Source organism: Callospermophilus lateralis, chromosome 14 (genome assembly GCF_048772815.1).
Source record: "Callospermophilus lateralis isolate mCalLat2 chromosome 14, mCalLat2.hap1, whole genome shotgun sequence".
Lineage (NCBI taxonomy): Eukaryota > Metazoa > Chordata > Mammalia > Rodentia > Sciuridae > Callospermophilus > Callospermophilus lateralis.
This window is the reverse complement of record NC_135318.1, coordinates 60832056-60845015: the sequence shown is the minus strand read 5'-3', so window position 1 is coordinate 60845015 and position 12960 is coordinate 60832056. Positions and strand designations below refer to the sequence as shown.

The 12960-nt window shown below is 42.0% G+C and overlaps 1 protein-coding gene across 1 annotated transcript; it reads right to left on the bottom strand.

The window, feature by feature from the left end:
* Window positions 1–5970: 5970 nt before the first annotated feature.
* Window positions 5971–12719, bottom strand: LOC143380483 (uncharacterized protein C2orf78-like). Its single transcript, XM_076833548.1, has 3 exons — window positions 12623–12719; window positions 8689–9450; window positions 5971–7886 (listed from the first exon to the last, which is right to left on the bottom strand). The coding sequence occupies exons 1-3, from the start codon at window positions 12717–12719 to the stop codon at window positions 5971–5973; spliced, it is 2775 nt and encodes a 924-aa protein (XP_076689663.1).
* Window positions 12720–12960: the final 241 nt, after the last annotated feature.

Sequence of the window (12960 nt, the reverse complement as noted above, 5' to 3'; positions counted from 1 at the left end):
ATATGGAGGTTTGAGGGTTTCTTATCCTTAATAAAACTGAGAAGAGAGTATAGAAGGACCTCAGTGACAGATAGTATGGTAGGGTGAACCAAAATGAGTCTCAGTCATCCTGATCAGTACAAAATGTAGGGATGGGGTTATGCTTGAGACAATAATCTCAGTATAAAAACTGAGGATTTAGGTCAGGGAGAATGTGATGCTATGTTATACCAAGGCTCTATAGGTTCTTCAGACCACATTTTAGACTAGTTTTAGAGTGTATGATGACGCTGAGACTGCAAAATAGAATTAAGTGAATGAAAACAAATTGTTATGAATCTTGGGAACAGGAGTGGCAAACAGCATTCAAATCTGCATATTTCAGTATGTACAAATTATATTGCTCTCAATAATGATCTTACCACATGCTATAAATTTTGATCTGGTCACACCAACAGTGGCAGCCCTGCCACCAATGAACTTGTGTGCTGAGTCAATGTCCCAGGAGACAGTCCTGTTCTGGAACTTCTGTCTGGCCACCTGGAGAGGAGCTGGTGTAGGAAGGCCTTTTAGATGAGTCCTGTGGTCTACTCAGGAGGGAGACAGACACAGGCCTGATTAGACCCCTGGTAGAACAGCAGGTCAGACCTGGAGAAATAAGCAGTGCCCTGGTGGTCTGCATTTTTTAAGTTTCTCAGCTTTAGCCCCTTGGTCCCAGAGCTCAGCTGCCCAACCCATGTATCCCTAACTTCCCATTCTTGTGGTTGTTTGTCGGGTGCAGTTACATTGGTCACATATTCACACATGAACATAGAAAACTTATGTCCCATTCATTCTACTGCCTTTCCTATTCCCACCTTCTTCCATCCCTTCATTCCTCTTTCTCTAATCCAGTGAACTTCTACTCTTCCCTCCCCCATCCCCCAACATTCTTTGTTAGCATCTGCATACCAGAAAGAACATTCGGTCTTTGGTTTTGGGGGGACTGGCTTATTTCTCTTAGCATGACAGTCTCCAGTTCCATCCATCAACTGGCAAATGCCACGATTTCATTCTTCTTTATCACTGAGTAATATTCCATTGTATATAGATACCACATTTTCTTTATCCATTCATCTGTTAAAGGGCTCTGTTGGTCCCATCATTTAGCTATTATGAATTGAACTGCTGCAAACATGAATGTTTCAGCATTAGTATAGTATGCTGATTTTAAGCCCTTTGGGGATATGCCATTCAACAAACATGTACTGAACAACTCTTATTTTTGAGACACTGTTTGAGACATGGGACACATGGAAATGAACAACATATGAGAAAATTTTGTGCCCTCAAGGGTCTTACATTTTAGGAATTGAAGGGCAAGGGAGTGATGGGAAGTCTAAACCATAAAGACAACAAAGAATTAAATTACACAGTGTATTGAAAGGTTCACATCACTGCAGGAGATGTGGTCCCTGGTGAAGGGAATCAGATGGAAGGAAGGGAGAAACCCTGAGAGGTGATTGCAGTTTCAAAGAGTGTAGTGAGACAATGCCTCATTGAAAGGTACAATTTGAGAAGAGGCTTGACGGAGGTAAGGAGCATTTTTTAGGCTTGGAACAGCCAGTGGGCTCAGGGGTTCTGGGGTGGAGTGATTGAAGGGAGCATAGCAGTGGATCAGGCAGAGCCAGAGTCTTTGAAGCAGTACAGCCTGTTTTTGTGAATAAAGTTTTATTCAAACAAAGCTAAAGTTCATGTGTTCTCTCTATTTTGCATGGCCACATTCATGCTACAAGTGCAGAGTGGAGCTATGGAGACAGAGACAATCTGGCTCACAGACAGTTATGTATTTACCATCTATCTGTCTTTTTATGGAAAATGTGTGTGTCCCCGATCATTGATAGAGAAAGGCAGTAAATGGTTAGGGATTATGTTACAGCAGAAATGGAGGAATGGAGTTAGAAGTGGGTAGTATTCTAGATGTCATGTGAAGAGAGGGCAGATAAAATTTAGGAAAATTCCAAGTGTGTGGTTGGGAGAGAGAAAAAGGAGTCAAAGGATGTCAAAGGTTTCTGGCTTGGACAACTGGAAAGATGATGCTAAGGAAGACAAGGAAACTGTGTATAGACCGACACCCCACCCCCACCCACAGGGGAAGAAGAGCAAACAGGAGATTCCTTCTCAAATGTGTTCAGAAAGAAGATACAAAAAAAGAAAAAGACATATTTGGACTAGAGGCCATGTCCCCATTCTCCACCTGTCCCGCAGACTACTCCCCCTTCCTGTGGCCAGATGTCCTTCCCCCATGAACCTTGAGATTGCTTCTCACTCAAACACCAACATAGCAAGCAAAGACACCAGGTGCCATGGTTGTTACAGGAGACTCACAGTCTGTCTCAGAGTCTTAACTAGTTTGGGGGAAACGAAGCTCTGCTTCAGGGAACAGAAACCTGCAACGTTCTCAATTTAAAATAATTATGTTATCCATCAAGATTTCAGAAAGTAGCAGGCAGTAGTGCAGTTTGGAGTCTCCCAAAACAAAGAGAAGAAAAAGACACATTTGGCCTAGAGGCCATGGAAATAGACGAAAGAAAGCCAAACCCTGGAGTAGCATTTACTACAAAAGTAGAGAACACAGTGTTCCCTAGGAACCTCAGAACAAGAGGATAGGGCCAACCACCAGCAGGAGGCACCAGACCTGCCTGGCAGCAGCACTTGCAGCAGAGGAAATGGGAGACAGGAGGCTTTCAAAGCTCCAGCAGGCATTTCTGCAAAGCACTGTGGGCCAGCAGGAGAAGAGCAGCTGAAACTGAGAGGGGTTCTGGCCAACCCCAAAGTGAGTGCAGTAGGTCTCCTACAATATGTACTATAGGATGTATAATCAGTATGGTACAACAGCTATTTACATAGCATTTACATTGTAGTTATGATAAGTAATTAGAGATGATTTAGATCATTTTAATGTGTGCAGTCTCTCTTCAACTCTGTGGAATTTGGTGTCTGTGAGGTGTCCCGGGTGCAGTTCTCTGTGGATACTGAGGGGCAGCTATAAGTACAAATGTCGCACATTCAAATCAGAAGGGCTGACAGTGTCCAGCCCCTCTACTCTCTTGAAAAATGAACAGCCAATGCTCCTTTTCAGGACATGGCCTCACCCAGAGGAGAAATCGCTGGGAGGAACAATAGACACAAAGGATAAACCTCCAGGTGGAAACAGCCAGAAAATTTTAGAAAATAAGCAGATATGTTTTTACTACTTCAAGAAGGAGGAGGAGGAGAAGGAGAGCAGAGGGAGAATGGGGAGGGACAGAACTGGAGGGGAGAAGAAGAGGTGGAGGAAGGAGAGGTGGAAGTTTCTGTTCCATCACATAGGAAACTCTGTCCTCAACCATACTTTCACAAAGAAAATGCATTTTGCATAAAAAGTGCATAGAAAGAAAAGAGGAAACGAAATCCCAAATAAAGGTATTCTAAGAAACAGGAGAATCGCATCGTCTCAAGACGATGAAAACAAGTCAGAAGAGAACCCCCCAAGCACATCAGATAGTAGCCCACTCTTTCAAAACTAGCTAAAAACCAGAAGGCCAAGCAATGCAAAATAGGACAGAGCCTGAGAGGGGAATGGAAAATTATATCATGGATATAGCTTTCTGTTTGGGATGGTGAAAAGTTTTGGATTTGGATAGTGGATAATGCTTGAGTAACATTGTGCATCTACTTAATGCTGTAGTTATCCACATAAAAATGGTTGAAATGTTGAGTTTTATGATTCATAATAAAAAAGAAGAACATAAATGGAAATTAGATGAGATGGTAGAAATCAAAAGAAGACCAATCTAAAAGGGAACACATGAATAAACATAATAGATAATGTCTAAAATGAAAGAATAATGATTTTTTTTAAAAAAATGAAATGCATGATAAAAAATATCCCAGAGACTTGGTAAACAGGAAAAGCAAGAAAGCCAGGCAAATTCTACAAAGAAGAATGCAAATACACATAGGAATTTAATATGTCATAAAGGTTACATTTCAAATCTGTAGGACAGATAATTCAACAAATTGTGATACATACGTTTTGGAGTTAAATATCTCTGGAAGTTTCCAAAATGTGGGAAAAGGCAATGTCTCCTGTGGGAAGAGTGGTGAAGATGGTGACTGGCAATTTGGAGGGAATGGGTAAAAACTGTTGGGGCTGCTGGGTCCTGCAGCTGTTGGCAGGTTGATCCTTGTGCATGCGCACTCTGCTTGTGTTGGGTGGAGATGGAAGCCAAGGAGTGATTTTTTTTCTTGTGAGTTCGGTTCATGGCAATGGTTCCTGAAGACAGCGCTTGCCAGAATCAATGGAAGAGGACCTGACAGGCTTCTCAGTTCAGTATTTATTGCCCTTTCCTGTGTGATCTCTCTCCTTCACCCCCTACCCCAACATCTCTATACTGTGGTCTGAAAGCCAGGTTGGCTGCCTGCAGGGGGCCCTTGCCAACACTGAGGACTTGAGGACACAAGCCTCAGATTGAGGCCTTGCTTCTCGACCATTAGTAAAGTGTCAGAGTGATACTGGCCTTATGTGTGAAGGTTAATTCAAGTAGTGCATCTCTGCTGTCCTGGTGCATGGGTGTTGAGTCAATGGTGATTTATTCCAGGCCATGTTCTGGGTGGGCCTCATGCTGCTGCAGTTCACTTGGCCAAGTCCCAGGTGATCAGCTTCCCTCAGGGTAACTGTGAACCCTCTGACACCCCTGGTAGATTCCCTGTGTTTTGTATTCACCTTTCCCAGCTAGGATCTTAAGTGACCCAAACGTGGTGGAGCTGTGCCCTGAATCTTCTTTTGTAAAATATCTTTCAGGTAGGCCAAAAAATAGGCCATTCTCCATGAGAGTTTTTTGTTTGATTTCTGCATTTGTTCTGGTCAACCTGAACCCGTCTCCTATCATTTTCAACTTGATAGACATTTTATCATTTTAACCCTAGTTTCCAACATTGTGTTATTGGTCAGCCATTTTGCCAATTCCTGATTCTTCCAGTAAGCCCATACATCTCTCTTCTTTTTGCCTTCCTAGTGCTAGATCATATGCCTTCCTCTTTCCCCCATTCCTAGCCTTTACTTCAATTGTCCTGGCCAACTTTGAGTTCCTTTCTTCTCATGCAGGCTGTGATCCCCACCGCTACCAAACTAAACCACACTTAACAGCCATTCAAACTCAAAACTCCTGTTTATTATCTATTCATCAATTCCATTACATTTCTTTATTCAATTTTATTAAGTTTTAAAAGTATATTGGAAGGAGTACATATTCATACATCTATGAGGACAAATGTTTGATAGCCAAGTGGTAACACAAGGCTTCTTTATTATCTATTAACCAATTCTATTGAATTTCTTCAATCAATTTGACTAAATTTTAAAAATATATTAGAATTAATACATTTGTATCTTTATATCTACATATTTATAAAATTTGTATCTACACATGTGGAAAACTATGTGATGCCCAAGCAGTACCAGAAAGCATCTTGATTACTTATCTCTCAAACAATTCTACTACATTTCTTTATTCAACTACATTGTCTTAAAAATCTATAAGTGAATACCTTTGTATCTATGTACCTCTCTGTATACATATATATATATGTGGAAAACTATTTGGTATTCAAATGGCAACATAAAGCCTCTTTATTACTTACCCTCTAATCAATACTATAGGATTTCTTTATTAAACTATATTACCTTTTCAACTGTGCCTAATGAATAAATTTTCATCTATCTATCTATGTGTATATGAGAACACCATTTGGTACCCATATAGTACCCAAAGGCCTCTTTATTTTCTAACAATTGTCAGTGGTACCAGAAGGCCTCTTTATTATGTATTAGTGAATTATATCCCATTTCTTTATATAATTTTATTAAACTTTGAAAGCATCTGAGAATAAATAAATGTGTATCTCTCTATCTATATACATGTGGAAAACTATTTGGTCCCTAAGTGGCACCACTGATCTCAGCAGCTCTTACATTATGTAGCCATAGTAGCGAGAAATCTCCATCTCTCTTTCCCTCTCAATGAAACACTGCACTCTCCCCAAAGCAGTGTACTTGGCAGCATTCTCACGCTCTTGTTGAGCCTTCTTCTTCATGGCTTCCCGCTCTGGCCTCTGCTGTTTGGTGATGGGAGTTGATACTACTTGCCCAGAAACATTGGGTTTCCTCCATGGAATTGGTTGTAAGGCAAAGTCTTGGAGTAGATATTGGTTTTGAGGCTTGGGCGGTTGTGACTGGGGCTTGGTCCCAACATTGGGAACTGGTTGCCAATGGAGAGAAGTGCAAGATGATGTTTTGTAGGGTGCAGGCCCAGAAGCAGCAGACCGAGGGACACTAGGCTGGGTAGAAGCACTCACACCTGACTGAATGGCATGAGTCAAAACGGGGTGAGCTGGCTTGGCAGGACGCATCCAAGATGGGTTGGCAGTAGCTGGTTGGGATTGGTTGACTGCCATGGGTTGAGCTGAGCTAGCAGTGCCAGGCTGGGCAGGGTAAGCCCCAGTGGGTCTGCGTGAGGCCAGAGATTGTGGCCTCCGATTGATTACTGGTCGAGGTGGAGGTTTCTCCAGGGTCAGAAAAGGCAAAGGTACCAATTTAACCTTCCCAGGTGGTGGAGGCTCATAAATGGATGGAGAGGGACCCTTTCCTTCAGCACTAATATCTGGATTCTGGGCTTTGACTTGTGATTTCTCAGGACCCTTAACTGCCAGCCATGGTTTCCTAGCTGGGCATGGACGGGGGTCTTGGTTACGGCCTGAGTTTCCCGGGGCCCGGGAGGAAGACAGCCCAGTTTTCTTATCATTCTTCTTCCCCAATGCATGGAAAACCTGCACCGACTCCAGCATGTGCATGCCGAGACAGCTCCGAGGCTTCTTAAAGGCCTCTTGGCAAAGGTCAGGTTGGTTCCTCTTCCCCTTCGGTTTGGGCAGAGTTGGCTTCTCTTCGGCCTTGACTTTATTGCCTGGCTGCTTCCTCTCCTGGGCTTTCCTGGAGTTGTTTTCTCTGGTCCTCTTGGTCTTTTCCTGCCCATGGCCCTTAGCCTTGCTGTTCCTGCTGGATGCAGCTTTCTGAGCTTTGCTGATAGAGTGCTCGGCGGTGTGCATAGGAGCCCTGCTACTGTCTGCATCCCTGTGAGAAATTTCTCCTCTTAATGTGCATTCCAGATCCCTTGGCTGCATTTTGGCCTGAGGAGTTCCATCAGGACACTCCGAGGCTTTATGTTTGTTCTTCCTCATTGGCTCACTAGGACCCTTTAAGGCACTTGTGATTTCCTGCCCCTGCTTTTCCATGATGGTTCTGGTATCATTGGATTTTGTTATTGTGGGACTTTCAGGTTGTTCAAAGTCTTTTAAGGAACTGAAAAGCTCAGGAAGGTGAATATCCCCCACCAGTGCAGTGAGGTCTGCAAAACCACTGCTAAATTCAGTCCCATTTCCAAGTGTGCCTTGGTCCTCAAGACTCAGGCTACTCCTTTCTAGATGGGTATTTTCAGAATGTGGCTTCTCCTCTTGGTCCAGAGGACCAATGGAGGCCAGAAGCTGGTGGATTTCAGGGATGTCTAAAGGGAGTAGTGGAGGATCCTGGCTCTCCATGGCAATCTGGTAGGCATCCAGTGGCTCTGAGAGCATGGTGTTAATCTCACACAAATTCTTAATCTCTGTCTGTTCCTGGCTTTGATTTGGAGGCAATGCCAAGAAATCTGTAGAACTCTGGACTGGAGTTATTGTGGTAATGTCCCCAAGTTCAGTTTGTGAGTTTTTCTCAATTATTTGGCCTTTTCTCTTATGGCAGATGTGTGGGAATTCTGGAGGCTGTGGCAGACAAAATGTCTGACTTGGAGGTTGCACTCCCAAGGAAGCCTCCATCCCTAGGGAAGTTTCCATCCCTACAAAGGAACCAAGGAAGATGGTAAGTAGGATGCTCCCCCTTCCCAGAAATACACTATTCAGGGAAACCACCTATGGTGGAGAAAGCATTTCTATTAGCTCTTTTTAAGGACCACTGACAGGTATCTGTTAAGAGTTGCATATTAGTTACAGGTGATCCCTTGAAGTCTTACTTTTGGGCTGGTTCATCACCATGGCAGCATGGGTTTCTGGTAGAGCACTTGTCTCCTCTGTGGGAAACACAGAAAATCTGTTTCATGAAGTCTTTCGTCCTCATATCTGGGCCTCTCAATTCTCTCCACTCTCCCCAGAATGTAAGAACACTTAACACCATGAACTAGGAGAGGGTGCAGCTGTTGCTCATGAAATCAATGTGAAAGGTCAGGGGTTTTGGACTCCTGCTTTGGACAGCATCTCTACATATAGAGGTTATACCTGCAGTCAATTAAGGATCAATTAAACTGTCACATCCTGATATGTGTTGATTGATTTTTCTAAACCAAAGTAAAATTAGGGAAATATATTCATAGTGTCGTTGTGTAGCTGGACTGAGTGCAAAAATAGTGAACAGCCGCTTCCTTCCGTGTGCTCCTAGAGGTCTCTTAAATGCAAGATGGCCATTATGCTGTCCTGCATGCTTCTCTGACAGAGTCTGAAAATGGGGACTGCTGAACAAGATTGTGATTAAAATCTCAGCACTTGAATTCTAGGGATGTGTGGACCCACAGTTACCAGCTGAAAACTGGACCCTCATTTCGAGTGGTAATCTTATTCCTTCCCCTTTTTGGTGTTTGTACTCACCTTGAAAATTTGTTCCTTCTATACATTGAGTGGACACAGAGTAGTAGGTCACAGGTGTAGGGACTGAGGGTAGGACATTTGTGGGCTGAACTTCCTTCAGCACTGTCACCATTTCTGTTTGAGGGGCAGTGGCACTACTTCCTGCATATGGCACAGAGCCATAGGATTGCAGGCAGGGCCAATGTTCTCCAGAGAGCAGAGTCCCCAAAGAGTTTTGATCATAGTAATAGACCTGGCTTCCTTCTTGGTGGGGTAGTGAGAGGCAAAGTCCTTGATTTGGAATCTGAGATAGTGTCACCTGGACGAGCCTACCAGATAGTAGTGGATATCCAGGGATCACCACATTGGCTTCGGAAGTTTTGTCATACTGGGATGTCATTGATAGGGAAGAATCTGCTGTGTTCTGGTCAGTGACAGTCAGATTAAAGTCCCCAAGTGAATATGAGCTCTTTTCAGCACTTCCTGGGATATACCACTCAGAAATACTTGGATAGGGGGCAGGTGCCATGGGAATCAGGTTCTGGCCAGTAACCTTAGACACCATGGCTGTGCTAGCATGTTGATAAAGGTAGGCACTGCCCATGAGTGGCTGAAAGGAGGTGCCACAGGTTGAGGGCAGTAACCATGCGGAAGTTTCAGCTGGAGCAGAGGCTCTGGAGAAGTTGCAGACCCCTCCTGTCACGGACGCTGCATTGGTCACCACAGGAAGAGAGAGCTGCAGAGAATCAGCATTTCCATGTAAAGAAGAATTTTGGAAATTTTCTGTAGGAAGAAGAGGTGGTGAAAATATTGATGAGACAGGCAGATTCTTACAATATTCGAGGAATAATGTCGTCTTAATGTTGTAGTAATCAGGAGGGCCCTCATTCTAATAATCATTGAGAGACCCCAAATCCCTCCATTTAGGATGGCTACAACTACTCTTCTGATAACCTGCCTTTTCTGTCAAATTGGGCACAGAATTCCCAAGTGGTCTGCTTCACACGTTGTTCCCCAAAAGCATCCTTTTCCTCTCCTATGGTTCCTTTGAGCCTGCACTAGTATTGACTCCTGAATTTGCCCTAGAACTGAAGCATTTTCGAACTCAGAGAAAACTCCAACATTACCAGTTAGCAAATGAGTACACCAAGGGTCAGTGAAGTGAGATCGACTCGTTCACAATCAGCAACAGATTATGGAAACTTACTTCCTGGCCAGGACTCTTGTTCCAAAGACCAGAAATCTGGAGAAACAGAAATTTGTTTTTCCCTGTTCATAGAAAATCTACTGATATCACCACAGTGATGTTTAGTATCTCCTTTTGTTTGTCCAGGTCACATGATATTTCCTGGAGTTCAGTTTTACCATCCAAATGATAATTTAAGCGTCATACTTTGCCCTCTTTCAGCCTAACTGCTGATCCTACATGAAAATGACTACCTGAAATTCAGTTTCTCAAGAAATGCTTCTTGAAAGAAATGGAAACTTTCTGAGCTTCAGGTTACTCATCTTTAGTGTGGTTATAACAATGCCAACAGTGATAATTCATCCATGAATAAAAGTCATTTTACATAAGATTCATGTGGGGGCTGAGGTTATGGCTCAGCATTTGGGTGCTTGCTTAGCACATGCGAGGCCCTGGGTTCAATCCTCAGCACCATGTAAAAATAAGTAAAATAAAGGTATTGTGTTGAACTACAACTAATAAATAGATATTACAAAAAGTTTCATTTGGAGGGAGTTACAGTATGTTCTGGAAAGACAGAAGCAAAAGTGAAAAACAGCTCAGAACTAAAAGGAATGACTAGATAGTAATGAACATATGGATATGTAGCAAAAGCGAGTGTATATCAAATTTGCTAAGAAATGAGTTCTGTTATCATGCATACAATATTATGAAAGTGAATGTTTCTCTTTGATTTTAGTGAATACTGTTAATCAAAACAAAGCTCATGATTGAAGGTGAGTTTGAATGCATTCTCAAGCAGTACATATAGACAGAGAAACTATACGAAAAATGTGTGTAATTTTAAGTAAAGTGAACACAAATTTGAAGTAAAGTGAACACAAATTTAAGTAAAGTGAACAGATGGGTAGCCATATGGAAAAGCGAAAACCGAAGCCAAAACCCACTATGAATCTGGGCATGGTATGGTGGGTCTCTGGTCCCAACACTTGGGAACCTGAGGCAGTGGGATTGCAGGAATTCAAAGCCACTCTGGGCAATTCAGCAAGATCTTATCTGAGAAAACAAGTAAAATGTCCTGGAGATATAGCTTGTGTATCATGCTTGCCTAGCATGCATGAGACCCTGTATTCAATCCTCAGAACTGGAAAGAAGAGAAGAAAGGAAGAAAGAATGAATGAGAGGAAGGAAGGAAGGAATAAGGAGCAAGTCGGGGAGGGAAGGAGAGAGAAATGGAGGGAGTGAGGGAAAGAAGAAAGGAAGGAGGACAGAAGGAATTTCCGAAAGAAATTTTGTACATACTAGAGAAAAAAACAATAAGTGTAAAGTAATTTCATTACTGTTCTTGTTTCTCTTCCTCTAAGGATTACCCACACCAAAGAAAAGACATTAATCCCACTAGGTAGATATTTCAATTAATTCAAACACATTTTTTGATAATCCTTTTGGTTATAAAAAAAAGTGGAAAATGCTTTAACAAAATCATAGAAGCCTAGTTTATTATCACATTTAGCGGAAAATCTTGTCCCTAAAGTCTGAGAAAACCATCACAGTATAATAAAATAACAAATTTAAAACAATTTTTGTCTTTTATTCTGACATTTCCTTCTTTCTTTATGTTAAAACAAAATTAAAACAAAAATGTTTGAGCTACCCTACACCCCAGCCCCAAACAGTTATTTGAAATGTAGACAAAACAAAAAGTCTTTAGATAATTATTTAAATAAACTTGGAATTAGAGATGTGAGCTTGAATTTTTATTCTCATATAGTTCTTTCTTTTGGTTCTTAGATTTAGAAATCATCAATGACTATTTGTATATTGTCTGTTTTAGAAAAAAAACTGTTGTAAAGATGGAAAACAGCTTCACCTTGACAGCTTATATCACACAAAGGAATGTGTCCTTCTGATGCAGGTTTGGACAAGACATTTTTAGAAATCCCTGTAGTTTAAAAATCAGAACAAAATAGGACATGGAAAATGCCATTTCTCCAGCTCTGTCTAGAACCACTTTCCTTGGCATGTTTGGAGGAAGAGTCATTTCTAAAACATACTTCTAATATGTTCATGTTTAAACTGTCAACATTGTCGGTTTTCAAAGAGGTCATAGGAAAAACTCTAACAGCCAAGTGCAACTTTTGTGATAACCTGCTTACCCTAGTGATACCCCAATTCAAGCCTTAGTTTCCTTGCTGGTCCGTTAATCTAAACATTCTCTAAACCAGCCTCTGGGAAGATTCACTCTATGCTGTCTGTTGGTTTAAATCAAATCTTTGCTTTTCTTCCACTTCCATCCCAACCAACCTCTTTTTTCTTGAGAACATCATTCTCTTCATCTCTACTCTTCTAACATTTTCTTCTCCCTTATTTTTATATTTTTTTCCTCCACTGAATTCCTGTTGCCTTGTGCTTGAACAGTCACAAACTTGCTTTCCCAAGAACATCTGCCTCCTTACAGCCCTGTCCTCCTGCTCTTCTCTCCCTATTTCTCTTTTCACCTAGTTTAAACAGAAAACTCCCAAATATGTGAATGTCCCTTTGATGAACAGTACTAAATTTGAAATACTGAAGTGGAAATCTTGGTGAAGGGAAACTGTTACAGAGGAAATCCCTTGGTTTCCACCCTGCCTAGGATTTGTCTCTTTCAGTTGAAACAACACAACCATAAAATCTGATTTCATTCTCTATAAACATGCCCCTCAAGACTCCATTAGTAAAATGAGGAAGGTAAAAGTCCAATGAAAAACTTTTAAATGTTTCTTTCCTTACCTGACATGGTCAGAGAAGAGGTCACATCAATTGCAGATACAAAAGATGAGGAGACCACCCCAGAGGATGTGTGGGTGGCTGAGGGTAGAGAATACATGTTTCCCAGTATGGAGTTCACTGGTCACTGTTTACTGGCCACTCTAATGACTGGTTACTGGTCACTGGTCACTTGCGATAATCCAAATTTGTTTACAACTGCATAGCAAGCCTAAGATTCTAGCAGGTGGCAGTAGGTTTGGTGGGAGAATGATGTCACAGAACTGTCCGTTTAAAGGTATGAAGTAGCCAATAGGGTGGTCAGACTCCCAAGGAGAAGGTGGGATTGGGTGGGGAAAATG

Coding starts and splice junctions, on each gene's coding strand:
- LOC143380483 (XM_076833548.1), bottom strand. CDS start 12,719: ATGTATTCTCTACCCTCAGCCACCCACACATCCTCTGGGGTGGTCTCC. Junction 9,451..12,622: donor CTCTTCTCTGACCATGTCAG/GTAAGGAAAGAA, acceptor TTCTTCCTACAG/AAAATTTCCAAAATTCTTCT. Junction 7,887..8,688: donor AGAAGGAACAAATTTTCAAG/GTGAGTACAAAC, acceptor GTTCCTTTGTAG/GGATGGAAACTTCCCTAGGG.